Genomic DNA, 22,271 nt, shown 5'->3' on the forward strand with positions numbered 1-22,271 from the left:
GAAAGTGAAAACAATGTTTTGAAGTCATTTGATGGGCCAGTGATGTTTAGAACTGATGTCAAGTTTGTTGATTCTTAGGCCAAACAATATTAATTACTGATAAAATGTGTGTGTGTGTGGATGTGTGTGTGTAAACACATAAAGAAAAGTGCTTACGTGTGTGTAGGAGTTTTAAATGGCGGGGGTGTTGCAGCCGACACATTTTTTAATGAACTGATAACCCTAAAAGTGGACGTTTTCAAGTTGTATCAAAGTTACTCCAGCTCTAAAGTTGTCAGTTGCCGACACAATTAGATACAATTCGATTTCCCCCTCCCCTTTTTTTGTCTGAATTCTCACCCCCCCCCCCCTTTTCACCCACATTTTTTTCCTAAGAATTATTTCATGAATATTCGTTCTGTCACTAGCTTGATACTCCATTGCCTGCAAATAATGTTTTCTGCAGGCTCGGGTTTCGTCCATTTAACTTCCCCTGCACCCCCTCCCTACTCAACAGGACACATTCCCGACATTGAAGCACTAATGAAACGACGTCTGCACGAAGCAACTACATCTTGTCAAACACACACTGCCATCGCGATACTGAAAGTGCGGGACTAGCAGATCATGTTTAAGAAAGAAGCTTTCTTCCTCCCAAAGTCACTAAAAGGAAATCAGTTCTGGAACAAAGGGATGTTTTTGATGTTGTCCCTTTTGTGTTGTATTGTTTTTAACAAATATCACTCAAGATATCTTTGTGCCTCTATATGATAATTTTAAGCGGAACCACAAAACACTAGACTGAAGGCAATCACCAACTCCTGTGTTCTTTGATTATCGTTCTTATCTTTCAACGTACAGTATAGAAGGCTTTGAAAGTCATGTCTACTAAAACGTGTATGAACTGTGTAGGCAGTACATCTAGAATCTAGAAGTCGAACTAAATCTGATGTGGAACGCAGAGATAAGAGAATCACTATATAACTTTGTCACCTGGGCAGCGTTATGAAATCAAAGATAATTACACAGTTGGTGGTGGTTTTTTTTCTCTAGGATCGAAAATGAGGTACGTGAATGTCTACATTTTTTTGAAGTCCAATGGAGTTGTGGGAATTTTGTGTGTGTGTGTATGTTATATAAGTGTGTGCTTCAATTGTTGGTGCTTATAACAATAACTGAACAATGTAGTCTATGTGTACGTAAAAAAAATTATATTACTTCATCTAAGTAGACAACATTTTCCTTGTCTGTTTTGTATCTTCCTTTTCTTTCTCTCTTTATATCTTCAGCATTTCTCTCTATTTATCTTCCTCTCTCTCTCTCTAATATCTTTATCTCCTCTCTCTCTCTCTCTATCTCCTCTATCCTACCCCTTCTCTCTCTATCTTCACTTTTGCACGATTTAATATTTCGAGTACATAAATCTGCCTTTGATACTTCTAAATTCTATTATTGTTTAAAAAAAAGAGCAGTCTATTTTTCCCAAAGGTTGTGGAGGTCCACTTTCATTCTCGGCACAATCCTGGTGTCCGTTAGCCTGGCCGTAGACATCCCATTGGCTAGTCACTGGGATGGAGGTTTACAAGGAGAGGCCTGCTTTGACATCACCGAGGAGTTGCATTCTTGGAATGTCATCTTGACCTTCGACCACGCCATTCAAAGTTTACAGGTAGATTCCTGTTGGTTAGAGATTAAAACCATGTTAGAAAATCTTAAGGTTAGGTGTGTTACAGTCAGAGAGTGCACAGTGGTGCGAATGTAGTGTAGTGTGAACTCAGAGTAGTGCGAATACAAAAATGGTGCGAATACAGAGAGGTGGGCATGCAGACTAGTGCGAATGTATGAATGCACAGTGGTGTGAATGTGGTGTAAGGCAAATGCGTGTTTTGATTGTAAGCGACGTCAAGTGAGAAAAACACAATCTTCACAATCCTTTAAGTCAAACTTGCAACGAACTCTGAAAAGGGCGGTGAACTAGTGAGTCCAATCCAGACTACAGTGTTACACACGCAAATCTCAAAGTTAACAAAAATGTATTTGATGTTTTCTCAACTTCACAATGATAGCTCCAGGGCCATACATTTCAACTTATTCAATGCAAAGCAGTAATGAAAAAAGAACAGACTACGTTGGGCATGTCACCTTGAAAGAATGTCAGGTAACAGAGGAGCGAAAATTGTATATAGGCAAAAACCAAAAGGCAGGCGACCCAAAGGCAGACCCCGAATGCGATGGATTGATGATGTGGAAGCAGATCTACAACAGCTTGGTGATAAGTCGTGGAGACGAAAGGCCCAGGAGAGATCTGAATGAAGGGATGTGTTAAAGCAGGCCAGAGCCCTCCATGGGCCACTGGAATGGATGGATTTGAATTTAAAGCAGTTAGAGGACTGGAAAAGAAATATTAAATGTGTCAAATGGGAAGTGGATGTTGTAATCAATGACACACGTTTGCTTTTTTCGGTCAGCAATTCATTTATTTTATCTGAGATCCTCTTGTAAATAAAGACTGAATATAAAAATAAAATTAGGAAGACGTTATAAACGAAGCTTAATATTAAACATTTACAAATAAAATAACTCTTAAAAGTGAGCAATGCGAACCAAACCATTACTACCAGCATTCAGACAAATGTTTCCCATTAGAGAATGTCCTTAAAGTCGATTAGTTCTTACATTACAATGTACGGATAAGATCAATTTAAGTTACACAGGCTCTTATTATTATTATAGTATTAATATTGTGTTATGCTTAAATGGACTTTTGACATTGTGTGTGTGTGTGTGTGTATCTTCAGACGTGGGTGGCTGATGTTGTGGAGACTAAAGATGACGGTAAAGTCTTTGTGCTGCATAACAAAGAGTGGAACAAGGACGAACATGTCGGAGATCGCCTCTGTATTTCTTTTATGGGTACAGGTAAGTTGAGAGATAGTCACTGTAAGATAGTCACTGGAAGATTGTCATTGGAAGATAGTCACTGGAAGATAGTCACTGGAAGATAGTCACTGGAAGATAGTCACTGGAAAATAGTCACTGGAAAATAGTCACTGGAAGATAGTCATTGGAAAATAGTCACTGGAAAAAAGTCACTGGAAGATAGTCACTGGAACATAGTCACTGAATTTAGTCACTAGAAAATAGTCACTGGAGATTGTCAATGATTACTACATTGTTTTCTAACTTTATACAATCAAATGTGGGATCACATTTATTTGGATTATGCATGGAGCATACGTTTACTACAGTTCAAGTCTTTAAGCCTGTGTTCCAGTGATTCCCGTCTCGCATTCAATCTGAGGACAGATACACATCACGCCATTATCCCATTGGTTGCACACTCCCAAAACCTAGGAAGCAGGTGAGGAGTAAATGTCGCTTTGAGAACCACTGATGATTTTCATTATTATGGTGTACAGGGGGCAGTGAACATTCTTGGCGGTGACAGACGCTCCCTCCCCCCCCCCTACTAATCTGAGGTAGGGCCTACAACATAAAAACGTACAAAAGAAACTTGAGCCTCAATGTGTCACTCTTGACCAGAATTAGACATTTAGACTTAAAGGTTTTATTCATTGATCGCAGAGTATATTTTCCCCATATTACCTTCTTATCTTATAGACAGGGGCGGACTGGGTATTAAAATCGGCCCGGGCATTACCATATAAACCGGCCCGCAAATGGTATGTCATATATTTTTGGTGTGTATATGTAATTAATCTTCATTACATTCTGATCTTTCATTCTTTCAAAGTTTTTTCTACCCTAGAATACTCTCTTCCTATAATTAGTGGAAAGACAGTACACACCGCCAAAGGGCAGCTAGGGAGTCCGAGGGAGCGCTGTGAGGTGTAAGCCTAATTCTCTTATAGGTGTAAGCCTAATTCTCTTATAGGTGTAAGCCTAATTCTCTACAAAATATATAAAGTTTGATAAACGCATCGAAAACTGGATGTTTGCATTCGTAGGATTACATAATGTAATATAACACATGGGCGTAGCCGGCAGGGGAGGGTCTTCAAACCATCACTTGCCTCAGACCTCATTGCATGAAAGGGAAACTTTACTTACTGCCCCAGTGCAGTCAACTTAAGCAAACTGTAGTCACCAAATTTCATGAGCGTAGCGTAACCCTAACTGCCTCAGTGCAGCCAACTTAAGCAAACTACAGTCACCAAAAGGTGTTTTGTGGTTTCCCTTCCCCCTCCAATACAAAAACTAAAGCATTTTACCATTTTCTACCAGTCGCTGGACTACATTGAATAGCAGATTTGGTTTTTGAATTTTTTTAGCGGAAGAGTAGCAGGCTAATTGCACTGTAGATACCTCAGAATATGCATTTTTTAAAGCTTAAAATAACGGAAATAATGCTTCACCCCGGACCCCACTGGGGGGAGCTCACAGCGCTCCCCCGGACTCCCTAGCTGCCCTTTGGCGGTGTGTACTGTCTTTCCACTAATTATAGGAAGAGAGTATTCTAGGGTAAAAAAACGTTTGAAAGAATGAAAGATCAGAATGTAATGAAGATTAATTATACACACATATACACACACACTAATATATATGTATATATATATAATTATATACACATATACACACACACTAATATATATATATATATAATTATATACACATATACACACACACTAATATATATATATATATATATATATATATATATATATATATATATATATATATATATATATATATATATATATATATATATATATATATATATATATATATATATATATATATATATATATATATATATATATAAATCGCGGAGTGGGGTAAAAATCCCCCCCCCCCCAACCGAAAATATATGACATGCCATTTGTGTGCCGGTTTATATGGTAATGCCCGGGCCGATTTTGATACCCAGTCCGCCCCTGCATCAGAGCAGTCCATGCCGCTCATTTGCCAATGATAATACGTACAGTGTAGGCCTATAGTGTATTGTTTTTATATATTCTTGTTGAATTTCAAACAAAATTAATTGTAATAAGAATTTTAAAAAAAACACAAGAAAATAGTTCGAGCCTTTATGTCTTGCTGCTGTCACTTTTTTTTTTAAAGTTGTCTGCATGGACATTTTTTTTTCTTTAGTTGCGACCAGACCGGCCCATTTGGTACCGGCCCACCGGGCATTTGCCCGTTTGCCCATAGAGCCAGTCCGCCCCTGCTTATAGATTACGGACGTTACTTCAAAAGAGAAGATAATTACGTCCAACAAATGTCATGTGTCAATCGTCATGTATGTTAATCAGTGAACTCAAATCTGCTACGTTGTTGTTTCAGGATGAATAGAACTATGGGTTAACAGAGTCTGAAGTAGTTGTAAGCATACCTTGCATGAATCAATGGTTTAGTCTCAACAGGGGTCAAAGGTCAACTTCTGTCTAGCGCTAATATCTTCTTAAAATTGTCAACAAACATTTCCCTAAAGCTTTCGCGTCCTCAGTTTCTGTCTTAGACACACATAGTTTGTTTAGAGTTAAAAATGTCTGCAGTATGGAAGTAAGACTCAGTTTCTGTCTTAGACACACATAGTTTGTTTAGAGTTTAAAATGTCTGCAGTATGGAAGTAAGACTCAGTTTCTGTCTTAGACACACATAGTTTGTTTAGAGTTTAAAATGTCTGCAGTATGGAAGTAAGACTCAGGCATCCATGAAAGACTTCTTTCTGGTCAGGGAAGGAAAGTGAGCACAAAAAGGAGAAAGAAAACGTTTCACGGACACCCTCAAGGCGTCTCTCATCCTGACCAGTCCTTATAGTGAGACTGAACTCTAACCTGCAACATCACTGACACTATCTGCATCTGGAATAAACTGCCCAGTGTGTGCAGCCGAACATTTCTGGTTTACATGGGTCTTACCCACCACAAGAGGAGGCACTAAACCGCATTGCAGGGCCCTCAGCCCCCCCCCCTGGATAACGAAGGGGGTTATCATATCGTAGCACGAAGGACGAACTATAGATAGATATTTAAAAGTATCGTAATACTAACTCTTTTTACCTAGGGCCAACTAATATCATACATTTACATTTCCTTGTATTTGAAACGTTTGTATTCCCGCACAGTGAACGGAGATATAAACCCTAAAGTGACGGGCACTATACAAGCGGCAGGAGATAGCAGTCACCCCCTCGTCACAGGTTTGTTCTTTTTTTTTCTTAGTTTTAAATTATAGTAATAAATTATTATAAATTAATTGTGAATTTAATCTAACAACTAATTTTCGGTGTAAATAATTGTATTTGATAGTCAGAGTTGCTAAACAAGTTTTACAAGTTTGTATGATTACGTTAACAGTGCTGGCATTAGATTCGTTCGTGAAGTGTATTTCGTAAATGCCTCAGACCACATGGCAAAATGATTATATATATATATATATACAGAGGGAGAGAAAGCAGGAACGACGTATTAGAAACTTCTGTCTGTTATTTTGTAGGTAATTTCCCGTTCTTCTTTGTTGAAGCAATGCTATTTAGTGATGGGAACTAAACTAACTTTTAAAAGTTAAACTAAAACTAGTTTTCAACTAAAATAAAGTAGTTAAACTAAAAGTTTATCATGAATTTCAAAATATAGTTAAACTAAACTAAAAGAAATTAATTAAACCATAACAAACTTTTCATAACTTTTTCTTTTTTTTTTTGTGGGGGCGGGGTTGAACTAGAAATATTTATCCATAATAAAAATAAGGAATATGTTTCTTACATAAACGTTAATGCACAATACATTTTTTTTTAAAAAGATGTCTAAATAAATATGTGTGCTTGTATTTTTGCCTTCAATTAAAACCTTTAGAAAAGAATATGGTACTGTTTTTTTATTATATTAACTTATTATATAACGGAAAATTTTAATTACTTATACCGGTAAAGTTTAGATTCTCATTGGAGTTTAAAAAATAGATCTAGTAACCAATAAAATAGAAATACAGTTGTCAAAGTTTTAGGAAACATTTTACCTGTATAACTATTTTATAGTGTAAAAATACATGCTTGAGTAACCATGCCGATGTGCTTTTTTTCTTGTCTGGCCACTAAAAATACAACTAACACTATTGAATAACCGTTAAACGCGCAAGGGAAAATAAAAACAGAGTGGTCTTGTCATTATGGACTGCACACACAGTAGGCCTACCCTTGTACGTCTATCTGGCCAGGTTGTTAAAATCAATCGGACACACCGTCTATTTACTTTCTGGGCTGGGAGGGTCTGTAACTATTTTAGTGTAAAGAACATGCTTGACTAGCCATGCCTCGTCTGACCACTCCACATTAAGCAAACACTATTGCATAACGCGTAATAAAAAAAATGCAGGGTAGTCTTGTAGTATACTACACACGTACAGTACACTAGGCCTACATGTGTATGTCTAGATGACCAGGTTGTTAAAATCAGTTGGACACAGTCTATTTACTTTATGGTCAAGAGAGGGTGTGGAGTAAGAATTTTTTTCTAGAGTTGGTTATCCTAACTCACAAATCAGATTCCCACTATAAACAGAAATTAAACCCCACCACGTGGCTCATAAAAAAATTCGGAACAATCCCATTCACATTCATAATATTGCATAGAAGCTTTTAGCAAATAAAGGTTAACTTTTTATTATAGGCCTACTGCTACTTTCAATTGCAAATATTTAATCCCACGACTTCTACCAGCATCTTACGTTACCCTCTTCAAATGCAGACTGACTAAATAGTTAACTGCATCATTTTTTTGATAATCAAAGTTATTGATATCACATGACCAGAAAACAGGGATGTGCGTTTCAACCCTGACCACACGTTGAAAAGTTGTACAAATTTTAATTAAACTTTTTAGTTAGTAACTAAAAAAAAATTAAACTACGATTTTAACTAAACTTTTTTTTTTCTAGTTAAACAATATTTTTTTTTAGTTAAACTAAAAGTTTCTAACTTTTTAGTTAACTTTTGCCCATCACTAATGCTATTTAATTCCAATTATTAATAACTTATGTTTTTTTAGTATGCTACACTTTAAGGTAAAGCTTTTTTAGTTTGTCTCTCGTATTGATTTCTGTAAATCTCATTTCTATGACTTGAATTGTGATTTATGATTGAAATACACAAAATTAACCTTTTTTTTTCATTTCGTTAATAAATAGCTGCTCCAGGACAAACTCTGCCAACTACAACTGCAAAACCATGTAAGTATTTCTACCCAGGGACGTATGTACATCATGTCACAGCAGTTTATACATTTCAGCGATCATGAAATGTAGTTGCTATCTCTTTAAACAGTTTATTAATAATGTCTTGTTTTCAGTTGTGTTACCTCCTGGGAACGGACCAACAGGTCAGCTCAAAGTGACCAACTCCTGGTCAGGGAACTTCGAAGGCTTCATCGACATACCCATCACAGAAGATGTTTTTGGCTGGGTAATGAACATTAGCTACGACAAGCCAGTCAGCGGAATGACCAATGTAAGTACTATAACACGTTAAAATATGAATCATTAAAGAGTTTATTGTAGTCGAAGTGTTAGCTCATGTGTAGGCTACTTCACATGCGATCTATAAGGCAAATGATATAAAGGTGATCTGTCTCAATGGGTGACGGTTAATGAGAGTGTATTGCGGCCAGCACAACGACCAACCGCATTTACTTTCCCCAACTAATGTCAGGGGTTCATAAGAGTTTAGTGGACTCAGGGACGCCTTTAAAATCACAAAAAATTAAAAATTCCAGTCTTCACCTAGATACGAACCCGGGACTCCACGGTTTGGAAGCCAAGCACTTTACCACCACGCCCCCAACTTCACTCACTAAATATAAAAAACGGATAATTTAATTTTCTCTTTTTTTTTTCGGAAAGCCATTTATCTTCTTCTTCTTATATAATACAGACGTTACTTCAAAAAAGAAGATGATTACGTCCTACGCGTCATGCATTTAAAGACAACTTAAGAGTTCTTTAGGCGAATACTACAACTTTTTAGAGTACACGTTTATGCAATATTTTTTAAAAGTTTTATAAAATCGTAAACATTATGCTACATATTACATGTGGTGACTTGAGTTGAAAAGCGCTTAGATTTCGAACTGATCGGTCATGAGTTTGTTTTCAGTCTCACGAATCTTTTTGTTTTATTTTCACTATCTAAGTTCACTATCACATTTCACTATCACTTTTCCATGTCTCTAAGCCCTGCCCTATGAGTGACTTTTCACGAAGACATTGCTCATCCCGTAATACTCGTGTAATCAATAGCCTCTCTTATGTACGATTTAAAGCACATGATGATTCTTTGAAATTGTATTACTTTGTCGATCACGTAAGTCCATGGCTTGAATATTTCTTCTCCGTGGGGGCGCCTCTGAGTTTGTGAAATAACACAAGCTCTCTTTATAAACTCCTTTTGTTTTTTACAGTTTCAGATAGCAGATGCAATTTTCCATTCGTCCGATGGCTACAACTGGGCTGTAGTGAACAGACCAGAACACACAGCATATCATGCAGGAGACACAGTACATTTAAGGTTCGTAGTAGAACTGAGAGAGGCAGAAGTAGTCTTCATTTTCAAAGGTTCTTTTAGCATCAGTTCTTTTATACTATTTCTAATTGTGTAGCATTTAAATTGATTTTCTTCATCAGATTTACCGGAAGTTATTCAGACTCTACTCCACCATCGGGTCAAGCTAAATTGTTTAACCTTGGGAAAGACACTTGGACCGTAGCTACTGCTCCTAACGGTAATCTTCTCTGGTTTTTCAAAAACACTCATTTTTAAATTATACTATACTAATGTCTCCGTGACCTGTTCAGCTAAATTGTTTAATACATGAACTTTATGGTTCTGTTTCTGTAGCTGACAAATCCAAGTATAACTACAACGATGTCTTGCAGAAGTCAATCTTGTTCTATGAAGCGCAGCGCTCTGGGAAACTTCCCACCAACAAGAGAATTCCCTGGAGGTTTGACTCGGCTCTTGGAGACAAGGGAGAGGCGGGGGAGGACCTGACAGGAGGCTGGTATGATGGTAAGTGGGAGGACCTGACAGGAGGCTGGTATGATGGTAAGTGGGAGGACCTGACAGGAGGCTGGTATGATGGTAAGTGGGAGGACCTGACAGGAGGCTGGTGTGATGGTAAGTGGGAGGACCTGACAGGAGGCTGGTGTGATGGTAAGTCTGTCTTTGTGCCTCCTGGTGTCTTTGCGGCATGGTCATATCCCTCACTCAAATACTGCATTCGCTGAAATCTATGAGAGCTTAACGCAGGTTTTACTGGTACACATCCTTATGAATTTTAAACGATGGTCGTACAGATTGTTTGCATTATCATGGTTTATAAGGAGCTGTCTGTAAAATACACTATCGTATTAAATCTATAGAAACGAGTTTTCTCCCTTTGTCTTCTCTTTTGGTTAAATTGTTTCTAAATTCATTTTTCTTCAATTTAAAACTAACAATTTAAAACTAACAAGCTAAGTTTTTTTTTTCATTAACAAATTTTTACCATTTTAATTATTTGGAGACTAAAATAGATATTCTAACAACCCAGCTTGCTGTGTAACACAGGCTTATTGATCACTACTGTCAGCACATTCACACCATAACGCATTGGTCAGTGTGTCCTCTAGAATGTTAAGTCACTCTTCTCAAAACACAAACATCGATCGCAAATATTATAATACAACAGTGAAATGAAATTTAAGTTTAAAAACATAAAATATCAATTGCATTTTTAGTAAAAATAGAAATCTTTAAATACAGACATAACAATGTCCTCTCTTACTTCTTAATGTTAATTGGACTATTTGTAAAAAAATCTTAACATGATTTGACACATAGTCTAAACGTCTACCTACAAACATCACCCTAATCATCAAAACTTACCACGGGAGAATATTTCTGTTTCTTTGTTTTGAATCTTTTATTGTCATTCAAGTTGAAAACATTTTTATTTGGTCAAAGGTTTTGAATTGAACATTTCCGGAGACTTATTAATTTAAAGTTCACCTTTCAGACACTGCGATCTATAGGGCAAATGTTTTGAATTGAACATTTTCGGAGACTTATTAATTTAAAGTTCACCTTTCAGACACTGCGATCTATAGGGCAGGTTGGCATGTGGCCAGCACAGAGACTAACCCCCATTACTTTCCCCAACTAAAGTCAGGTACCCAGTCTTCACCGAGATTCGAACCCAGGACCCTAGCTTCCAGACCTTAGGTTCTGAAGCCAAGCGCTTAACCACTCAGCCATCCGCCCCCCTCCCCCAATTTTATTAAAACCATTGAATTCGTGAAGAAGTTGTATATTAACCCCTACAATAACGTCCCACCAGCTGGTGACCACGTCAAGTTCAACTTCCCGATGGCCTACTCGACCACAATCTTAACATGGAGCTACTTGCTCTACGCTGATGCCTACGAGTCTGCTGGTCAGACTGACTACATGCTAGACTGCATCAAATGGCCTCTGGACTACCTGTTGAAGTGTCACGTCAAACCAAACGAACTCTACATCCAGGTACGTGATTACCAATTCAAATATCGGTATCGACTTACCAATTCAAATATCGGTATCGACTTACCAATTCAAATATCGGTATCGACTTACCAATTCAAATATCGGTATCGACTTACCAATTCAAATATCGGTATCGACTTACCAATTCAAATATCGGTATCGACTTACCAATTCAAATATCGGTATCGACTTACCAATTCAAATATCGGTATCGACTTACCAATTCAAATATCGGTATCGACTTACCAATTCAAATATCGGTATCGACTTACCAATTCAAATATCGGTATCGACTTACCAATTCAAATATCGGTATCGACTTACCAATTCAAATATCGGTATCGACTTACTAATTCAAATATCGGTATCGACTTACTAATGAGTAAAACAAATAAATAAGTGGACACTGTATTGCTGAGTGCATGACACGCATTGTTTAGCTATGTTGTGTATAAGTTTTTAGATGTTGTGTATACGTTTTCAGATGTTGTGTGTCAGTTTTGGATGTTGTCTATAACTTTTTAGATGTTATGTACAAGTTTAGAGGATATTGTGTATAAGTTTTTAGATGTTGTGTGTACGTTTTTAGATGTAAGTTTTTAGATGTTGTGTTTACGTTTTTAGATGTTGTGTATATGTTTTTAGATGTTGTGTATATGTTTTTAGATGTTGTGTATATGTTTTTAGATGTTGTGAGTTTTGACACGTTTTGTGTAAGTTTTTAGAAGTTGTAAGCTTTTAAATGTTCCTTCAGAAACGAAAACTATTAAGTCCTAGCCCAAGTCTCCTGCATAATTGTAGCCTGTCTGCAAGGGATGGCGGTGGGTAGAGTTCAAACCCGTAAACATCGTGATGACAGTTCGGAGCGCAAACCACTCAACCAGGCAGCCGTCCTAGTCTGCCTTTTCTTTTAACTTGTCCTAGCACATTTTGTCTACATTTTGTCTACATTTTGTTTAGTAGCAGCTTAGCAAAATAAATTATTATTAAATTATATTCCCTTTTGATGTATGTACATGTTAGCGGAGGGGTTGAAAAAAAAACTGTTCTTTCTACGTTCTTTTGTCCAAGCCCTGTGGACGATACTGGTGCTACTCGACCTCTAGACCATTCTCTCGACAACTCCAAACGAAATCAACATTTAAAAGTATCTGTCAGAATTCTTATACACACACGCGCACGCGTGCGCACGCACACATACTAAATGGCTTGGCTATTCGATTTCGAGCAAAATAATAAGATTATGTTTTGTATCTTCTCTTTTCAACATAGGTTATCAACTTGATCAACAACATGATGTCCCCCTTTTATTTCAATCATGCACAACGTTTCCCCTATGAATTATTTATTCAGTTACTCGCACATTCCTTCGTTCATTCTTCATGCCAACAAAGACAATGCTAGTCCCTTGTTCAGCTACCCACACATTTTTCCTGTCAGCAAAAGATAATGCTAGTCCCTTGTTCAGCTACCCCCACATTTTTCCTGTCAACAAAAGACAATGCTAGTCCCTTGTTCAGCTACCCACACATTCTTCCTACCAACAAAGACAATGCTAGTCCCTTGTTCAGCTACCCACACATTCTTCCTGTCAGCAAAAGACAATGCTAGTCCCTTGTTCAGCTATCCACACATTCTTCCTGCCAACAAAAGACAATGCTAGTCCCTTGTTCAGCTACCCACACATTCTTCCTGTCAGCAAAAGACAATGCTAGTCCCTTGTTCAGCTATCCACACATTCTTCCTACCAACAAAGACAATGCTAGTCCCTTGTTCAGCTACCCACACATTTTTCCTGTCAGCAAAAGATAATGCTAGTCCCTTGTTCAGCTACCCACACATTCTTCCTGTCAACAAAAGACAATGCTAGTCCCTTGTTCAGCCACACACACATTCTTCCTGCCATCAAAAGACAATGCTAGTCCCTTGTTCAGCTACCCACACATTCTTTCTGTCAACAAAAGACAATGCTAGTCCCTTGTTCAGCTACACACACATTCTTCCTGCCAACAAAGACAATGCTTGTCCCTTGTTCAGCTACACACACATTCTTCCTGCCAACAATAGACAATGCTAGTCCCTTGTTCAGCTACACACACATTCTTCCTGTCAACAAAAGACAATGCTAGTCTCTTGTTCAGCTACCCACACATTCTTCCTGCCAACAATAGACAATGCTAGTCCCTTGTTCAGCTACACACACATTCTTCCTGCCAACAATAGACAATGCTAGTCCCTTGTTCAGCTACACACACATTCTTCCTGCCAACAAAAGACAATGCTAGTCCCTTGTTCAGCTACACACACATTCTTCCTGCGAACAAAGACAATGCTAGTCCTTTGTTCAGCTACCCACACATTCTTCCTGTCAACAAAGACAATGTTAGTCCCTTGTTCAGCTACATACACATTCTTCCTGCCATCAAAAGACAATGCTAGTCCCTTGTTTAGCTACCCATACATTCTTCTTGTCAACAAAAGACAATGCTAGTCCCTTGTTCAGCTACACACACATTCTTCCTGCCAACAAAGACAATGCTTGTCCCTTGTTCAGCTACCCACACATTCTTCCTGTCAGCAAAAGACAATGCTAGTCCCTTGTTCAGCTACCCACACATTCTTCCTGCCAACAAAAGACAATGCTAGTCCCTTGTTCAGCTACCCACACATTCTTCCTGTCAGCAAAAGACAATGCTAGTCCCTTGTTCAGCTATCCACACATTCTTCCTACCAACAAAGACAATGCTACTCCCTTGTTCAGCTACCCACACATTCAGACACAATCACTGCAGACATTGTAGGGAAAGTTGAAGTAAAAAAAAAAACTTATCCAAGAATTTTAGTCCAAACTATTTAATGACACAACTTCACTGCTTAAGAAGAAGATGAATATATTTTTTTTTCTTACTTATCACTATTGGAAAGTTCATATTAGATTTTTTATATCTGAACTGCATGGGGATTGCAAGGTCGATCCGTCCTCTATTAAGTTAGTCTTTTAATTAAGTATTCTTAGGCCAATGTATCGATCGGCATCTGCATCTGGTGACACTCCGTAGGTGTATTCCAGAGGGGTTTTCACTCCACAGGTCTATTCAATAAGGGTATGCTTATGCCAATGTATTGATCGATCCTGTTGATTCTGCAGCTTTGAAGTATTAAAACATCATTTTCTGGTGACACTTCACAAGTTAATAGTGTCCTAAAAATTGTCATTGTGTTTAAAAAAAAGATGCACATTTCTTTATTCATATTTGCCCTTGTTTTCTGGTCCAGCATACCATCAGATCTATACTGTATGAGTTTTCTGGTCCAGCATACCATCAGATCTATACTGTATGAGTTTTCTTTGTAACAACGCTAGCCCTTCCCTTCAATAAAATTAGCGTGCATTCATTCCCAGGTAGGTGACGGTGGTCAGGATCACGGCTATTGGGGTCCACCAGAACTTATGACCATGCCCAGACCAGCTTTCAAGATTACAACTTCCAAACCAGGCAGCGAAGTTGCGATGGAGACGGCTGCTGCTTTTGCTGCAGGATCTCTAGCATTCAAAACAAAAGGTGAATACATCGGTTAATGACCCAACAGTTGATTTAGCTGACAGAAATATGTTGACATAGAGAATTAATCCCTGAGAGTTTTTTTTTTTTTTTATTTATATTCAACGTTTAGAAAAAAAATATTATAAGACAACTGTTTCAAGCTAAACATGTTTTGTAATTTAAATACGTATCACGTGATCTACCTCTTGATAGTACTCAAAGTAGATGTCGTAATAATGAAGTGTTGTAAAAATATGATTGAAATAAGATTGTCTTATAAAGCTTTCAGTTAAAACATTACCGCGACTTGTTTTGTGTGGACTTACTTAGACTTAGACTTATATCCTCCCGCGCTGTTCGGCGCATTGGGCAGCAAGCTGTCTCCATAAATATCTGTTATTGGCAGTGTCTGAAGCCTCCTCCCACCTGGTGTCCACTGTTCTGAGGTCCTCCATGAAGATGTGTCGCCAAGTAATACGAGGTCGTCGCTGTTTGCGCTTTCCTCGTATTGGCCTCCATGTCATCGCAACTCTTGGTATACGTAGTTCATTTTGTCCTAGACCATGTTCCGCAAACCTCATGCGCCGCTCTGTCACAACCTCACTAAGTGTTCGACTCCCAGTTCGGCACAGGATTTTCTTGATTTGAGACCCGATCTGAAAGAATGATGGGTCAGAATGTAAATAAAGATTAATTATGTACACACACACATACATACATATATAAATTATTTTTTTGGCCGGGGGGGGGGGAGAAAAATCCTCCCACCCCCCGAAAAAAAATCCTGGCTACGCCCATGTGAAATAAGAAATAGTTATATTGATTGGTTATAGAAATACCTATTTCCATGAATTTATTATATATTTATGTATGCTCGAGCGTTAACATAATTATAAGAATACATTCTGTATATAAAGTCGGACCACGTATTGAGTCTGGTCTAATCAACCAAAACCTATTTTAGAAGTAAAAATCCAAATATGTTGCCCACAAATACCCCAAAAATACCCAACAATGGAAATGCTTTTGTTTCTCTACCCAGATCCCACGTACTCTTCAACGCTGCTAGACCATGCTAAACAGTTATGGGACTTTGCTATGAACTATAGAGGGAAGTACAGTGATTCTGTCAATGCTGCTGCTGGATATTACAAGTAAGTCTACATCATTGTAACATCTGTACGATAGATAGGATGAAGATCAACATTGACAAGAATAAACTTGTGAACAATTGAACACGTGACTTTACATTGTATTTGAAAGTGTCCTTCATTGGTTTCACTACCCTCTACATTTCATTTGGCAGTTCCAACAACATCACAGACGAGCTTTGCTGGGGCTCTCTCTGGCTGTATCAGGCGACTAACGACCCTAAATATCTGGCAGATGCAGAGAAGTATCTGGATGACGAGCCGGCTTGGGGCATGTCATGGGATGACAAGACTATTGCCAACCAGGTCAGTATTCTCTCTCTATGTTTAAAGTGTGATACCCTATGAAGGTTCTAATGCTTATTTGCTCAACATTTATGCAGAACACAATGTTGGTGCAAGTTCCTATTTCTTCCAAGGACTTCTGGTGGCTATAGTTGAATACTGCTTTACACAAGAATCAGACCATGGAAACAGCTTTACCACGTGTTAACACATTTAATTATGGAATAGCTATTTGGAGACTAGCTACCTGTTAATTTATTCCCGTTTTGTCATCATTATTCATTATACTATTAATGGACGATGTATTCATTTAGTTATAAAATACACAGTGAGATCTGGACTTAACAAGTTCAGCTATCAAGTTACAGGAAGTCTCAATTTCTACAAGTCATTTCCTACCCAAACCTTAGTAAAGACCACCGAGATACTTTCCAGTGTCGCTCCAGGTCCTCAATACAGTTCACTGGTAGCACAAAGAACGGCTCTTAGTCCCAGACATCTCCTATAGCCTGCAGATCACTTCAGCCGGATCTAAAACAGTCCTTCTTCAAGAATCAATATGTCGTTGTGTTGAACGGTGTGCTATTGCGCACCATCAGTGTGGGTGTAGGAGCAGGGTTATAACAATATTATTGCACGGATGCTAGTAGATTATATGTTGTTGTTGTTGTTGTTTTACTAACAGGTCCTCCTGTACAAGCTGACAAAGAAAGATCGATACAAAACTGCAGTTGAAGGCTCCTATAAGATGTGGTTTCCTGGGGGTAGCATTTCGTACACACCTAAAGGTCTTGCCTACAGACTGCAGTGGGGATCCCTCAGATACTCCTGTACGTATATGTTAATTAGTTCTTAGGACTAAGACGTTTTATTTTGTTCTATATTTTTGTTATTTGTATTTTGGCTAATTGGACGGAAATAATTAAACGCTCGATGAGATTGTAGAATAAATGTGTTATTTCAATATTTAAGGAAAAAATGTTTTAAAAAATAGTACAACACATCGGTGCCCAACCATTTCAGCATATGGCTTATTAAATTTCCTAATCTGACCTGCACTCTGTAGCTTAAGTTTCAATGATGTAGCACAAAGTACTTCTATACCGGTGGCTTTGTCTCGTGCCTTACTAATTATAGTGATGGTTGCCATTATAAGTTTCATTTCCCTACCAGTGATATAGAAATACTAATTAAAATTCATTGTTTACGTCCTCTTTATTGCGACATGTCTTTTCAGTTGATGAGAACATTTCTTAATAGAAACAGTCGGCAAAGTATTCCTGCTCGAGTGTTGTCTATTTTCTAGTTCTTACTATAAGAGAATCCATTGATTCTTTCTAATTCAGGTGGTATTGTACATACCCCACAGCTCTAGTGCGTGTTTCTACTAGACGAAACTACGTCTGTTATTTAGCGTGTCTGTTTGAAGATGTAGCGTCTCAAGCAAATAGCCTTGTGTACAATAAAATGTTTTAAGTTTATAGGTATATTTCGAAAAAAAACTTCGATGCATGCAAGCTCAGTCCACTCTTGGTTTAGGAAACATCAAAGAAATCACAAAACGTTCCGTTTTATTTTTTTCAAAAGGCATAGAGTATGTCATTTAGATAGACCCCTGAGGCAACCAGTTTATTTGTTCTGCATTAGGTGTGTCAAACTATGAAGGTCACAGCTGCGTCTGTGTGATCACGTTCAACATTGCACTTGTCCTTAATCTTCGAGATCGAGGACATTTTCCTGTAAATGATTAAAAATTGTAATATTGTGTATCCCTCCATTGCCCTGTCTTTTTTTTGTCTTTTTTAACATTAATGTTGTCATGGAAGAGAGGTCAATCCTTATGTTATATAGGTAGGTATATTTCAAACAAAAAATAAACAGGATGAGTTAACGAAATGTCCATAAAAATTTTACTTTTAAAACAAGGCACTGTCTAAAAACTGGAAACTATTTTCTATTTGTGCTTTTTGTTTTCAGCCAACATGGCTATGGCTGCCCTCGTAGCTGCTGATGCGGGCCTCCACCCCGATGAGTACAGACACTGGGCCATGTGCCAGATACATTACGCCCTGGGGGACACAGGATTTAGTTACGTCATTGGTTTTGGCGACAAATATCCACTAAGACCTCACCACAGGTCCAGGTAAACAGTGAATGTTCCTTTTGTTCAATGCTTTTATTTATAAGGGCATAAGCATTTTAAAGGGCTTGGTGGCTGAGTAGTAGAATGATTGGCTTTTGAACCAAGAGGTATCAGGCTCGAATTTCGATAAAGATTTTTAATTCCGGGATTCCAGCCACGCTCAAATGCTTGACATGAGTTGGGACACCCTCGTTAGCCGTCGTTCTTAGAAACAGATGACACCCTCGTTAGCCATCGTTCTTAGAAACAGATGACACCCTCGTTAGCCATCGTTCTTAGAAACAGATGACACCCTCGTTAGCCGTCGTTCTTAGAAACAGATGACACCCTCATTAGCCATCGTTCTTAGAAACAGATGACACCCTCGTTAGCCATCGTTCTTAGAAACAGTTGACACCCTCATTAGCCATCGTTCTTAGAAACAGATGACACCCTCGTTAGCCATCGTTCTTAGAAACAGATGACACCCTCGTTAGCCATCGTTCTTAGAAACAGATGACACCCTCGTTAGCCGTCGTTCTTAGAAACAGATGACACCCTCGTTAGCCATCGTTCTTAGAAACAGATGACACCCTCGTTAGCCATCGTTCTTAGAAACAGATGACACCCTCGTTAGCCATCGTTCTTAGAAACAGATGACACCCTCGTTAGCCGTCGTTCTTAGAAACAGATGACACCCTCGTTAGCCATCGTTCTTAGAAACAGATGACCTTACATGAGCTTCCCTATACATCGCAAGGGTACTTCACTTTGGCACATTTTATAACAATAATACAATCATCCAATCTTGATATCGACCAATGGGATAGTGGCCACTGACCTTGCAGATATCTTTGAGGTCAATCCCCAGAAAGTTCTTGTTACCTGTAAATGTGCAGTACTGCTGCAGACCTGCATACATCATCAGAAAATTCTTCAAAGGACACAGTTAAGAGGAATATACTAAACGCTGTTTCCCTCTATTGAATATCCACTATGGCCGTATAAGAGAATGAATGGTAATTCATTTTTCCATTCGAGGCCTTGAACATCAGTACATTGCTAAAGTGGATACTTAAGAATTTTGTTTCCCATTAACGGAGCTTGATCCTGGCAGTCCCAGAGAATAAAAATTAACTCATCTAAATAATAATAATTAAAGCTATAATTTTATTCAACCAATTTAACCAGTTATATGTTATTAAATAGAACAGCTTAGTTACTAATTCATGCACAAAAAGAGAACATCAAAGCTGTGTAGCATAGAAAATAAATGTTTGCAAGTCACAGGACAACAGACACAATAGTTGTTTAGATAGCTTTCTTATTTAAGTGTTGTTCTTTTCGAACTAGCTCTTGCCCGAACCTCCCGTCTCCATGTGGAACTCAAGTCATGCCGCTGAAAGAGCCCAATGTCCACATTCTGTACGGTGCCCTAGTTGGTGGACCTGGTTCCAATGACGACTACACTGATGACCGCTCCAACTACGTCAACAATGAAGTGGCCTGCGACTACAACGCGGGCTTCCAGGCAGCAGTGGCAGGTTAATGACTTTTTTTTTTTGCTTATTGTTGGCTAAAGGGAAACGCAGCTGTTAGTTGATTTCGTTGTTCTTAGCTCACAGATTTAAAAACATGTTTCTTGAGCGATCGATTGATGACATGATTTCCGTGTTTAAATCCCGCGGTTTGATCACATTCATACTTCACTTACGCTATACTCCCAACTCTGTAACTTGGTTATGAGCAGCTTTCTTCATCTGCTCCCTTGTCATTCCAGTATCCTCAGCTTCTCTAGTGACTGACCTCTTCAAGGTTTCTTTAGGTCTGCCCACTTTCCTCTTTCCCTGCGGATTCCATACAACATTGGCTCCATTTTCACTTTTTAATGTCTTGGGCTATGCGTTTCTTCTTGCTTCTCTCCCATAAGTTGGCAGTAGATATCTTTTCGGGTCACCTGATTGCCAGAATCAGGTCTGGAGTTACCAAAAAAAAAAACAACTCAAGACGTTCCTACTGCAAAGAAAGTTTAATAGACATTTTAAAAATACATTTAAAATTGGTCAGCACATTCTAAACTGTCAAACATTCAAACTGAAACTCTTTTCTTACAGCATTAAAGTCTTTGTGGCTGAGATCGGAACATCCTGAACAGAAAGGAAATGCTCAATGCCCGTTTTCCACTGGTTCAGGACAGACAGGAGGTGTAGTTGGGCGATAGGTTTCAAGTCACACATCGTGTTGTTGTTTATATATTTATAAAGTGAGCTGGTAAATGGAAATATATTATCTCAGTATATAAAAGAAAAAGACTTTCTCTTTGTTCTAAATATGTCAGTCTGTATATTGAAGCGGTTACATTACAATCTCAACAAAAAAAAAATTCACACACCTACCACTTTGTAGACACTGCGCCCACCCTTATGACACCGTAAACCTTATCCTTTTTGAACGCCTCTTCCTTATCCACCTTAGGCAGCCCAATATAACCAATAACCTGTACGACATTGATGAACAACTGAAGTGAACAGCACACTATTTTCCTTGGCACAGTCTGCAAAAGAGCTCACAGCTCAGCAGCAATAAGCTGACTAGAAGAAGAAGAAGAATATTAAAGCTTGTAATGGAAATTTAACAGGAAGAACTTGGTAGAGTTTAAATATGTAATTTACGGAAACGACCAGATTAACTCGTGGATAAGCATATCGTGAAATAATCTTTTGAACATCTTTAAACATGTTAACATGTAAAAAAAAAAATATAAACATAACACTACAAGTCTTGCAATAGTGGCAGAACGTGGTGGATGTATTTACAGGTAATTAGTTTAATAACAACATTGAAGTTGTGCTTTACTACAAATACTTGTAAATACAGATTCGAAGTCTAAAAAGATTTTCAGCATAAAAAAAACACCCTCTGGGTCAGGATTTTAACATTTAAACATCACATGGAGATACAAAACATCGATCACAAAAAAAAACAAATTTGATTTTCTCTCTTTGCAATGAAATCCTTGGCTAAAACTCTATTTTCTGATGTATATTTCACAAGTAATTTTGATTAAAAAAAACTTTGGTATCTACGTATATTTTGTGTGCTATTCGTTTGATCTTCTAATGTATTGTTATGTGTAATATTGTTTGTAAGATTTCCAAACGAAAAATAAATATAAATCAGTGGTGGGCTGGCAATATTGGCATTCGGACACATGCGCTCTGAAGTAGCTCAGACTGAGGCACTGAATGACAGTAAGTCCTTAAATCATTGTATATAGTCCCTCTTCATACTGATGGCCATTGATGTAGCAATAAAGACGTTTTTACAACAAATTGATTTGACAAATCAAACGACGTATGAGTGACTACTTGGTTGATGTATACGTAGAATGAGCTGCTCAATTTGCTCCGTTTTCAAGTGTTTTGTTTTAATCTTTTAGTTATTTCAAATAGTTTTAAAATCACATGATACATTTCACATGCCTCTAAGTCTATCTGTAGAAATACAATAAGTTACATCAACAACTAACGTTCAATTCTTACAATAGTTACCTATGGAAACCTATCATAAGGCACTGCATGATATGGGACGCAAGTAGGTAATCATAGTATTAAATATATTAACTAGAGGCTTTAATTCTGCTAGTCATTGGTTCTTCTGATTCATGCTCC

At 38.0% G+C, this 22,271-nt stretch overlaps 1 protein-coding gene across 1 annotated transcript; it reads left to right on the top strand.

The window, feature by feature from the left end:
• Positions 1-900: 900 nt before the first annotated feature.
• Positions 901-20,915, top strand: LOC106057039 (endoglucanase 4). The gene is made up of 17 exons (XM_013214068.2): positions 901-1,045; positions 1,468-1,648; positions 2,778-2,898; positions 6,068-6,142; positions 8,128-8,169; positions 8,289-8,446; positions 9,396-9,502; positions 9,619-9,716; positions 9,833-10,003; positions 11,313-11,497; positions 14,901-15,060; positions 16,085-16,196; positions 16,349-16,499; positions 17,164-17,308; positions 18,456-18,621; positions 19,954-20,144; positions 20,715-20,915. The coding sequence occupies exons 1-17, from the start codon at positions 1,041-1,043 to the stop codon at positions 20,819-20,821; spliced, it is 2,175 nt and encodes a 724-aa protein (XP_013069522.2). The 5' UTR covers positions 901-1,040; the 3' UTR covers positions 20,822-20,915.
• The last annotated feature ends 1,356 nt before the right edge of the window (positions 20,916-22,271 follow it).

The sequence above is a fragment of the Biomphalaria glabrata genome, chromosome 3 (genome assembly GCF_947242115.1).
Source record: "Biomphalaria glabrata chromosome 3, xgBioGlab47.1, whole genome shotgun sequence".
Taxonomy (NCBI): Eukaryota; Metazoa; Mollusca; class Gastropoda; family Planorbidae; genus Biomphalaria; species Biomphalaria glabrata.